Genomic DNA, 12,648 nt, shown 5'->3' with positions numbered 1-12,648 from the left:
TAGGTTCCAAGAAGTGAACTCACTGAGTGAGTAAACAAGGAGTAAGAGTTTGCCAGTGGAGTTTGCTGGGGGAGTCTAAGGATAAGTCCCTAACAAATTTTCTCTCTAAATCAGCAGTGTGTAGGTGGTTAACCTGAGGGTCTAAGAACTGAACAAGACAGTAATAGATTTTTATGGTGCCTTGAGGGGAAAAAAAAGTGAAGATGGATGAACAGGACTTGGTAGTTATAACCTGCTTATAGTGTGTGTGTGTGTGTGCTGTCTGTAAACAATTTGCCATTTATTTAGAGTAAGTGCAAACTTGTAGTGATGTTTGAAGAGGTCAGAGGATTGTAGCAATGAGTGACCATACTAAGCTCATGAGAGAGGGTGAAGACTTATTAGATCAAATAAAAGAGCCACCCCAAGAGATCATGGAAGAAGCCACTATCCATAAGGAAGGCAATCAAACCAAAAAGGTTAGCCTAGAAGACAAACATGACTACCAGAAACAAGAGACAGAGAAGATATTCTGCACTGCTGGAGTTCAGCAACAGCTTTCGGCCCCTTGCAGAAGAAGCAGGCTTTGAGGCTTCAGGGAAGAAAAAGAAACGATGTGGAACAAAAGTTAGGAGCAGAGCTGAAGAGCAGAGGAGATGCAGCTACACCTTGCAGGAAGAGAATAACTGTGGTAGTTAGTGATCCAAAACTGTGAAGAACTGTAACAAATGTGTGGAAACCAGATCTTTTAGGTGTCATTTGCCAGAAGCAAGGATCAGGGTGGGAGATGATAGAACAACTCCTAAGGCTTATCGACTCCACTGACAATTATCCCTTCCTGCTAATTCATTTAGGACAAGTGATACTACAAATTATAGCTACCGCAGCATCACCATGAATATTCGCTATCTAGGAAGGGAGTTCACGAACCTTGGGGCTCAGGTGGTGTTCTTAGACCTCCTTCCTATCTACGGAAGAGGACTAGAAAGGGGAGCAGAATACTGCAAGCAAATACCTGGCTATGCAAATGGCTTTGATGGAAGAGATTTGGTTTCTGGAACCACAAATCAAATTCTCTGGATGGAGGAATGGAGTGGAATGGAATGTGCTTTACAATGAATGGTAAAAGTGTGTGCACCTATGGTGGGTGCAATGGACTTCTCAGAGCCTGGGAAAGAGAATGGTAGTTTGCAAAATATTACAGGGCAACATCTGCACATTCCCCCATATCTGCAACGAAAGTAGTAACCTCTCCACTGCTTTAAGATGTGATCAGCAAGAGTACCAAAGGATTCCCATGCTAACGGACTTACTAATACATGGATGGTAAAGTACATACAAGATTCTATAACCTAACCCTTTCCCCCCACTTTTCAATATATCTGGTTAATAAGGTCCTGTGAAAATGCAATCTTCCTGGTTGTGAATAATAACTACTAGGAATTTGGAAGTGAGATTGGAGGGCTTTAAACCAAATCTTGAATGAGTCAGAGATGAAACCCTCTGGTAAAGAATTCAGAGAAAGATCTGTGGTCTGTAGAAGGAAGAGGGAATGGCACTGCAGTGAGGCCTATTAAATCATTCAGTGACAACACAGAAAGAACGTTGGATCACAAAGTTCATGTCCTTCATTGTCTGTAGCTAATGATCAGAATATGGGAAGTAAGCAATATTAGTTGAACTCAGTGTGGGAAGGAAATACGATTTAATAGCCAAAACAGAGGTCTGGGAGGAAGAGTCCTGTGACTGAAATACAGCAGCTGAAGGCTACTTCTTGTTGAAGAGGAACAGGTGCAGTAGGAAGGGAAGAAGACTTTAACTTGTGTTAAAAGTATACATACCTGCTCAGAAATCTTACTGAATAAACTTGGCAGTGCTAGAGAGAGCTCTGGGATAAAATAAATTATGGAATAAATAAAACCTGTACTGTCAATGATTGTTAGTTCTTGGTCTACTAAATAGTTTCATTTGTGTGTTTGTTACAAGTACTTACATAACACCAAGCTCCAACAACTGTTGGTGGTTTACAATAATAACATTATAAATCCCCTACTAATCAAAATGATACATATAATATCATGTATACATGCGCACGTGCACACACACACACACATAGAGTCTTCAAGTCAATCTTGATTCTTGGAAACTGCCTGGACAATTCCCTGCAGTTTTCTTGGTAATAATTTTTGGAAGTGGTTTTCCATTGCCTCCATTCTAGGGAGGAAGAGAGAGCGACTGGCCCAAGGTCACCCAGCTGGCTTTGTGCCTAAGATGGGACTAGAACTCCCTGTGGTTTCTAGCCTGATTCCTTAATGTATTTTTCACAAACTACAGTACTCTCTTTCAAAAACAAGATGAAATAGTAATGTAGTAATGGTAGGGTATTTAATGACCCTGATATCTATTGAAACATAAACTCTGCAAAGCATGGCCCTTCCAAAAAATTTCTGACCCAACTTGCTGAAAACTCTTTCTCAAGAAAGCACAAGAGGATCAGCTATCCTTGACCTGATGCTAACTAAAAGAGAAGGAAGAAATAAGAATGTTGGGGCAAAATGACCAAGTAACATTGGAGTTAGTAAGGAAAATTGAAGCTACAGGTAACACCTATTCTAGGCTTCAAAAAAGTGGATTTTAGTAAACTCGGAGCAAGGTAGGTAGGATTTCATGGCAGAGAAAGCTATTGGAAAAGGAGCAAAAAGTAGGTGGAATCTGTCCTGACTCCCAGGAAACACTCTGAGACAAGAAACTGTTCTCTAATGTTTATTGCTAGTACATAACAGTAATCCTAACAAACTGAGCAAGTGTGGGAAAAACCCAGCCATATAAACCCCAAAGGTTAAGGCGGTCCCAATCTGTGCCTCTTGGAATGGCTCACCAATTCCTCAGTGCTACGCATGCGCTTAACAGTCTGGGTGGGAGCCCCCTGCTCGCCATCCTTACTCATGACAGAATCCCTAAACAAAGGGGAGATACTAAAAGCACAACTGGAAACAAGTTTGACTGGAAAAAAAAAAAAGGAAGACAGTAGAAGAACTCAGTGTGGCTGCACAAAAAACTTCATGACATTTTGAAAACAAACAAGGATAGTTGGTGGAAAGAAAGCCAGCCAAGAACTGTAGGGACATGTAAGGAAAGCTCAGGCAGACATGAGGCTGGCATTGGATGCTAAGAACAACAACAGCAACAAAAGACTTCTTAAATTCAAAATAAAAGAAAGAGTTAATCTATCAACACCTCAGTAAAGATACCCAAAAGTTAAGAGGTTACAAAGAAAAAGCAGCGCTACTCAATTCCTATTTTGGCTCAGTCTTTTCCAACCAGAAAGTATCTGTGTTCAGGAAATTGTGGAAAGCATGATGCAGGATTGAAATCTGAGACAGACAGAAACATGATCAGAGAGTATCTCTTTACTTATAATGAGTTTAAATCTACAGAACTAGATAAATTATATCCTAGGGTATTGGAGGAACTTGCTGATGATCTAACTGAAACTTCATGAATTATATCTGACAAATTTTGGGGAACTGATGAAGTGTCAGATGACTGGAGGAGGGAAATGGCCTATTTTCAATGGTAGTAAAAAGTGAGAACCAAAATCCACAAATCCGTCAGGCTGACATCAAAACTTGGGGAGATTTTAAAGCAGATCATAAAGAGATACATCTATAAGCACCATGAAAACAATGCAGCATTTAATAGAAACTCACATGGATTTGCCAAGAAAAAGTTTTCCCAGACTGATCAAATTTCATTCTTTATTATAAATTACTTGGTAAATTGTGGGAATGCTAAAGACCTAATACTTAAGACAGAAATAAAATAAAATTATCTGGATAGATTAGAGAGATGGACTAAAATAACAGAATGGAATTTAACAAAGGCAAAGCCTTTCAGTTTGGAAACAGAAATAAAATTCAGAGATGTAGGATGGGAGATACTTGACTTGATAGTGCATATGGAAAGATCATGGAATAGTAGTTGATCATAAACTGAATATGGTTGGACAGTGTGATGTGGCTGCAAAAAAAGGCAGATGTAATATTGGGATATGTGAACAGAATTATAGTTCATGGGAGATAATTGTTCCACTTTTGTGTACAGTGGTGAGAGCCCACTTCAAATAGTGCCTCACATCACATCACATCACATCACATCACATCACATTTTAAGACAAGTTCAGACAACTGTTATTGTTACTACTATTACTACTAGTTCTATTTGGATTTATATCCTGCCTTCATTTTATCCCTATACCAACAACTGTGTGAAATGGATTAGCCTGAGAGACAGTGACTAACCCAAGGTTGTCTAGTGAAGTTTTTATGGCCAATGACAGACTGGGGTTTGACTGGGTTTTCCCACTCAACATTGAACACTTTAGCACCATCCTATACTGGTTCTCATAGTGAAGAGAGACTGAAGAAATCAGAAGTGCTTAGTCTTCAGAAGAGAAGAATGATAGGGGATAAGTTAGTGTTCTTCATATACTGGAAAGGATGTCAACCAGTAGAAAGTCAAGATGTATTGTCAGTTATTATGGAGTTCAGGACATAGAATACTGGATTTAGGTTACAGGAGATATGATTCTGACTGAACATCAGAAAGATCTTCCTAAGATTCCACACTGAGCAGGTATAGTATTCAGTGCTTAAATGCCCCTTCCACCACTAAGATTTGGGAGGTGTTCATATTTTCAGTGTAAAAGCAAAACGAAACCCTGGGAATGGCATTTTAATAGTTTCAGCTTGTTTTGGGATGGGTCCCTCAAATCCTTGGATGCTATGCTTCACTCCAAAAGTTTGTATTATAATTGAATTGCAATTTTTAATATGACAGTGAGAAATGATTAAATGTGAGGAGTCATCGCATTAACTGCACTTAACTAATTAAATTAAAATTAAATCATGTTTTTGTCTTGGCTTTGTTCATTTTCTGGAGCAGGCCATTTCTGGCATGTCATTCAAAGAACAGATTATGCATCTGAGCTTTAAGGCAATTTACTTTGATTTGCAGAATGCATGTGGCTTTAAATACTGGGCAATTTGAACATTCACATAACACAAATGTTTCATGAGAATTATAATACACTGACTTCTGGTGGGGAAATGGTGGACTGAGCAGCTGTGCCCGTGGGCTTAGTGGGCGGAGCTGACAATGCAGCAATTTTTTGGGGGCTCAGGCAGTTTTTTCTGAAGCCCGCTAATGTTCTCTGGCTAAAGGAGAACCCCTGGAATCATCCCATCTGTCCGCCAGAGGGCTGCTTGCAGCCAGAAGATCTCAAACAGCATTCGCATCCAACTGGTAAGAGCTAGCTGGGAGGCGGGACTGTCATCACTTTCCAAGCCACACTGTAGCCTTAAAGGGACACTAAGATTGGCCACCCTATTTCTAAATCACTAAATTTATGGTTTTTTTTAAGTATGCATAACCTAAGAGAGGCTTTCTACAGTGAGGAGAAGCTGTCTGTCTGGGTGCTTATCTTTATTTTTGGGATTACTTTTTGGGATTACTTTTAAGTTTTGGACTTTTCCTTCCAAATATAAAGGAGGATTGAGGGTAAACAATTGTCTTCCTGTTATTATTTTTGTACTAAATTTGAAGATATTAGCATTTTCCTATACATTGAATCAACTGATTTGAACCTTCAGCTTCCTGTTTCTACTTTCCCTTGGGAACTGTCTGCCTATCTCACTCTCGCTTGTGTAAATACATTCCAGAACTTTTCCATATCGTTGACTCTCACTGGTTAATCTTCTAGGGGGCATTATAATATAATGAGTGAGACATGGAAGATTTTAAACAGATTTCTTCTGACTTCTACCAAGCTTTTATGCAAGATATTCAGGACTTTGTGGAAAATATGAACTCTAAAATGTGCCATCAGGTTGGGGATGTGGTGGATGAATTTCAGGAATTCGATAGTGATAGAAATGTTCCTTCTAAGAGTGAGATTTGGATTGCTATTGAGATGCTGGATGAAGATGGGATAGTGGAGTTGGAGAAACTTAAGAGAGAGAGAGAGAGAGATCTGCAAGCAGTAAGTGAAACTGACTTTCTGGTGGAATGCCATGAAAAAGAAAGGGTCATTATGTATGGGAGGTTTTTTGAAGAGAAGCTGGAATTTTTGTGGGGGGCAATTGGGCTGTTTGATTTTTTCAAGAGAAAAGCTCTGTGCACATTGTGGGGAATATGTAAATCCTCTGGTTTATTTTGAAGTGGGGTGAGGGTTGAAGAATGTTCATCTGGTTTGCTTTAAGGATTTCATTGATCCTATTTGCCTTTAAAGATTTGGATGGTTTTAAGGATTTGATTTAAGGCGACTGTTTTGAATTGTTTTTGCTTTTGGGATTTATTAAGATTAAGATTATTAAAACTGTTGTACTATTTAGTATAATGGCAGACAATTTATGTGCTTTTTAGTTTCATTTTTATTATAGTAGACAGAAATGTATGGAATAGTAGTAGGAAGGGAATAATTAAATAAGTGTTATCATTTGGTGGGAAAGTTGTTTAGGAAGTTTACATGAATATTTTTTCTTTATTTTAATATAAGGGAGGAGTAACAGTGATTTTTATAATGTGCTAAAGTGGAATGATTTATAGAAATAATGTGATTTTGGTTCAATATAGAGTAAGAAATTGATTATGGAAATCCTTGCTGTTAAAAGTCAGAAGTCACATCTTCCTGTAATTTTGAAAAAAAAAATCTTTTGTTTTCACACCTTTTTAGTTCTTTTTTCTTTAGTTTTTTCTTAGCTTTTATCCTTGTCTTGAAACTTAATAAAATTCTTTTTTTTTGAAAAAAGAAAATTGTAATACACTGATCTTGCACTGGTGTTAAGCAGCATGATCCTTGTATTCAGAACTGTATTTTTATTTCTCTTTGAATGGACAGTTTGTTAGATGAGGGAAAGCAGAGCCATCGAACTGAAAAAAAAAAAACGTAAAAATCAAGAAAGGAAGGAAAATGAAAGAAAGGAAAATGCCAGTTGTACTTACCTGAACGAGCATTAATGCGAAAGTGTGAAGATCCTTCCAAAGAGTAAATAATAGATTCTTGACCATATTCTCTTGATCGATCAAAGTCAGTAGCATTTAGAAACAGCACTGTTGCTCCTTGAAGAAAGCAATAAAAATAAACTCAAACGTTCACAAGCCAAATTACACTAGTATAGTTTATTGCTGATTTTGATTTGCAAAACTCATAGTCTATTAGTCTTTTTGCTCTTCATACATTTTGCTTTCTTTTAATTTTGATCTGTAAGCTGCCCAGAGTCATTATGGAGTCGGGCACTTTGCAATTGAAATAATAAACAAATAAGGTGATCGGAAGGTCAGCGGTTCGAATCCGCATGACGGGGTGAGCTCCTGTTGCTAGTCCCAGCTCCTGCCAACTTAGCAGTTTGAAAACATGCAAATGTGAGTAGATTAACAGGTACAGCTTCGGCGGGCAGGTAACAGCGTTCCTTTTAGTCAAGCTGGCCACATGACCATGGAAGTGTCTATGGACAAACGCCGGCTCTTCGGCTTTGAAACGGAGATGAGCACCGCCCCCTAGAGTTGGAAATGACTGGACTTAAGGTCAAGGGAAATCTTTTCCTTTATCTAAGGCTTCTCTAAGTATGATGCAGGGTAAATTGATACCTTTAATCAAAATCTGTTGTGGGTGATATGAGTGGAGAAAAACAACTATATCAGAAAAAAATAAAGACACATGGAATGATCAAAGCACAGGACTGGACTCTATATAGCTCAGCAAGAGAAAATTCCATGCAATTCCAGAAAAAAGAGCTAGTACAGAAGCAAACTAAAAGCAGCCTTTTCCACCCTAAATGTCATCTTAAGGTTCATACACCTTTCATTCCAAGATTGACATATGCTACTGAGAAAAAGGACAAGCTGAAGCTGAACTCCAAGGAGAGGCATCCAATTGGGAAAGGTTGAATTAAGGAAACAAAGTTAACCTGAGCTTCATCTATCAGGGTATATATTCAGGTTAACCCCTCCCACTTAGTTACAGTTATAGCCAACAAGTGTTTTGTGATGGACCTGATTTACATTTTTTATTTTTAACAGAAAGCTGTTAAAAATAACTTTAAAGTTTATATTATGTACTATCTTTATTCGAGTCCACCAAAATAACACACAAGAGTGCAAAGAATTCGTCAGTTGAGATGTTACAATATCAGAGGATGGGAGAAGAAGCAGAAAAGTTATAAAATTAAGTCAAGTATGTTAGCCATGACGTCTGCAGCTATTTATTTCAAGGGGGAAATTAATGCATTCTGTCTACAGTTGGTGAGAAGTATGCAGTATGAGATAACATCTATAATTTTGGGGTAAAGGATAATGGTTGACATCCCATTCCATCTCTAAAATACAAAGACTGTAGAGATTTCAGTCTAGCTCCTGCCATGGGCAAAGTATAGAAGTACCTGGCCTGGAAGGAATTAAAAATGAGAAATTCTTAATCATCAAAAATGGAATGTAGTGGACTTCCAGGGCAGGTTGGTGAACCAGCTCATCTCCAAAAGTGTGGAGATGACAACCGCAGCAAACACTGAAGAACTGGTGAGTAGACTGGTTCTATGGAACCTCGCCGGATAAGGAGAGGATGAGAGATTACCTAAATGTGCTCTGGATGGCTGCTCCTCGTGAGGAGACCACAGGACAACAGTCTACTGTGGGTTTGAGTGCCGGGAGACAAAGGGAAGCCATTATGCTCACAACCATGGTGGAGCCTTTTAAAGGACAGTGGGTTTGCTAAAGTCACTTTCTAATCACTTTTGGAAACTGCCTATTTAACTATCTTAAGACTGTTGGAGATCTTCAGAACAACAAGTCAGAAAAGCCACCAAATGAGTTTACCTTCATTCTTGAACAAAAGAAAAATTAATTGTAAGCTTAAGAATGTAAAGAATTGGAAATAAATGGCAAAAAGCTAAATAAGATTTTGATTCAAGAAAGTTATAAATGAATTAAGGGACCAGATAAATTTGGAATATTAGGACTTTTACTATAAGATTTTGGAAATAATTATATAAATAAGCAGCCTTTCATGGGAACTAAATTCTTTTGTCATAACAGAGATTTGAGACTTTATGACTTCAGAAATTGAACACTAGAGGGGACTAAAGATTCCAGGCAGAAAAGGAAAAAAAAAAGTGATAACTTGCCCATTGTTTTTGGTTAGTACTGGAATTTACAAAATGACAGAAAATGTTATGACATTTGAAATACTCTAGATTTTTTAAGAATGGGGTCAGAAATTAGCAGCTACAATGTTGGCAGTGATGTCTGATTTCATGGATAGACTATGTCCAAGAGATGTTAATGAAGGAATGACAGATGTGAAACAAATTTTGCCTAACGTAGAAATATCAGAACCAGAAATACTGGATAATAAAAAAGGGTGGATTGTTAGATAGAGAAGACAACTAAAGTGGAAATACAAATGGCAAGCCAAGACAATGACCTGGATAAGGACTTTCTACTAGATATACAAAAGAAGTTGGTTTAAGCTTTGAAGATTAAACTGGAAATACAAACAATAAACCAAGAGAACGACCTGGATAAGGACTTTTTATTGGATTTACAAAAGAGGTTTGCTAGAACCTTGAAGAATCTTTGGGATGGGAAAAAGAAAAATTAAAGAGAGATCGAATCCTATGACAACATCTGTGTGAATTAAAGATCAAGATTGTTAAGAAGTAAAAGGAAGGAATATAAAGTTGGTTTGTTTGACCAAGGTTATAAGCTCTGGGAACTCTTTACGGACTTTTTGCTGACACCAGGACTGAAAAGTTAATGATTAATGGATTTGCATATGGGTTAAGGGATGGGCTATGGGAAGAAGAGATACTTGTTTGTAACCTTATAAGGGATGAAGAGTTACTAAGTTTGTTTATAGTTGTGATGAAGATCGGAAGTCACTCCTTTAAATATTTCTTTTCTTTTTCTTTATCTTACTTTCTTCTTTTCCTTTCCTTGCACGTTTTATTCTTTCTATCTCTCTTTTTCTCTTTGAGTTTAGTTTGTATTTGCTTTTACGATTGTAATTAAAATTTTCAATAAAAATTATTATAAAAAATGGAACTTAGTGTTAGGAGAAGGAAATGCAACATTCAAAATGTAAAGAGGGTTAGTCTAAGAGAAAATGACACTGCCTTGAATGGATAAATGTGATATTTATCTAAACACTTACCAATGACTAATACGGTTAGTCTACAACCTCTATATTGCAATAGGCTCTGAATGCCAAACCCACATAACCAAAACATTTGGATACGTTTCTGGATTTTCTGCTTCTTTCCCATCCCCCAATATTGACTTATGAATTACTTGGGTTGGTCCTAATAATCATATTCTCCAGTTAAGGATAATAACACTAATTTTAGTATTTATATTTAATAACCTTAGTTTTAGCATTTTTATTAAAATAAGAACATAATTCAGTCACAGCAATTGGCAACCTCTTTAGTTTGCAGTCTCTTCTCCCCCTTGTACAACAGCTTGTGAGAGTTTGACATTTTCACGCAAGATCATAGAAATCTTGCGAAATTCTTGCCAGATTACAGCAATTCGTTACATTCATAAAAATATAATTTTAATGTAATTTGCAATGGCTGTGGGTATTGTTTTAGAGTTTGGACAGTTTAGGCAAAAGGGGCTTACTCTGCTACCTGTGGATGGTATATTGCCATTCCTTCAAAATCTCATTTTCCTCTTCAAAACTGGAAAGTGTTGTTTTTGTCTAAAAACTAATTTCTGTCCTGAAATGTACACTGTGTATTTATAAATATTTGTCTCTGTGTATTGATTCTTTGAAATGCAAAAAAGTGTCCTTATCACCAAGAGGTGGTGTCTGAACATAACTTCATCTACTGAGTATGCAGGTATATATGTATTTATCTATTATATTAATTTATATAGCTGTGATTGTGAGTAGCCTGCATTCTTGGAAGAAAGACACGGATATGTGCAAAGTGGTGTATATTGGTGAAACAATTAGTAAATCCAGAGGCAGTTACATTCTAATGATATTCCTCACTGACTTGGTAAACTGATGCCCAGAATGTTGTAAGTATGTGGATCAAGGATCAGGATAGAAACTGATTTCCTACCTGCCATGATATCCTCCATGACTGTGACAACATAGGAGGGCTTGCTGAATGTGGGTGGATTGTCATTTTCATCCTACAGAGATAAAAAGAAAATGAAAATTGTGGCACCTGATTTTGGTAGCAAAACATAAACATCCACCACATCATAAAAGAAATAATATTTTGCTGTAAGTATACATTAAAACCACCCAATGGCCCAGTTTAAGTTAATGAAGGAGCTTAGCAAAGCCTATCATTGAATGACTCATCCAATATCTCTGCTTTGTGTTTGTTCCAGAGTTAACTTTTAAAAAATTGGACACGCCAGAGAACACAAGGAGATGAGAACACGAGCTAATACAAGCATTCAGAATGTACTGAAGTTCTGCTTTTTAAGTTTTGAAGGTATATAAATTATACTGTAATCTCTAATTAAATGATTCTTAAAATGTTTAACCCAAATATCCTTTTTCCTGGTCTTGAATAATGTCATTATCCCCACAAAACAAAACAAAAACCAACAAAAAACAAACCCAGACTCCTTTGCTTTACACAAGTGTCTCAGCAGTGGCAGTCCCAAACTGGATCCTTGACTTGCAAACAAGAATTTCCAATTTGCTTCATTACCCCCAGGATATGCTCAAATTATTCCCTTGGGGGTAATTGCCCTCAGTTTAAAAACCACTGCCGCAGTGCATTCACTGTCTTGAAGCTTGAGCTGTCAAAACAAAACTCAATATTCACATTCAGCATTCATATCTGTTGGAAAGGGCACTCCCCACAATGGTTATGTATTATTTACTATTGTGCTTTCCATTCCCCACAACTGAAGTTCATTAAATGATGTTCATAAAATTATTAAAACAGTATAAAAAAACCAAACTGCAGTCTAACACATCACAGTACCAAATACACTGATAAAGTCAAGCTGCCCAGGAAGATTTTGTAATGCAAAATATATCTCGAAGATAGATATCTGGATAATAGGCAAAATGCAGTTTTAGGGCATTATTCTACTTTTCAAATGTGAATACAGCATGGACACTCTCCTCTACCTTAAATGGGGGCAAGTATGATGTAAAACACATTACAGTATCATAAACTTCAGAAGGCTGAGATGTTAAATGAATATTGATGTACATCATTTACAGCCACCTCTGCATATTTTTATTCTTTCCAACCCAACAGAATGCTGGAAAGAAATCACTTAAATTTCTTTCTATCTTTTGGCAGGCCAACTCTCTGAAAACTAAACACAATGGGCCCAAATTTGATGTGGTGGGTGAAGTTGGCAAAAGAAAGATGAAGTTTGACAATGAGCTGGATCCAGGTAGGGGCTGCAGAAAAAAAAAAAAAATTCCCACAGCATCCCTATGGGAGAGGTAGCTGGGCAGTGACTCAGAATGTAGCCAACAAGTCCATTCTAAGTTCCCTCTTTGTCACATGACCTAAAGCAGAGTTTTGATTAAGGGGTTGAAAAAAATTCCAGAATCCCCAGGTCTGCATACTTTCTCTACCTTGTTTTCAGAAAAGTGGTCATAGAAGGAGCAAAATACGTTACACT

General features: G+C 37.3%; 1 protein-coding gene across 1 annotated transcript in view; it reads right to left on the bottom strand.

Moving 5' to 3' along the window:
- The window catches only part of CDH23 (cadherin related 23), a 537,138-nt gene that overhangs the window by 151,253 nt on the left and 373,237 nt on the right, over nt 1-12,648 (bottom strand). Inside the window, exons 17-18 of the mRNA XM_063307837.1 lie at nt 11,106-11,178; nt 6,982-7,098 (exon numbers count right to left, since the gene is read on the bottom strand). Coding sequence (XP_063163907.1) covers nt 6,982-7,098; nt 11,106-11,178 — 190 coding nt within the window. The remainder of the gene's footprint in view (nt 1-6,981; nt 7,099-11,105; nt 11,179-12,648) is intronic.

Source organism: Candoia aspera, chromosome 6, assembly GCF_035149785.1.
Source record: "Candoia aspera isolate rCanAsp1 chromosome 6, rCanAsp1.hap2, whole genome shotgun sequence".
In the NCBI taxonomy this organism is placed as follows: domain Eukaryota; kingdom Metazoa; phylum Chordata; class Lepidosauria; order Squamata; family Boidae; genus Candoia; species Candoia aspera.
The sequence above is the reverse complement of the archived record's forward strand: the minus strand, read 5'-3'. Positions and strand labels throughout refer to the sequence as shown.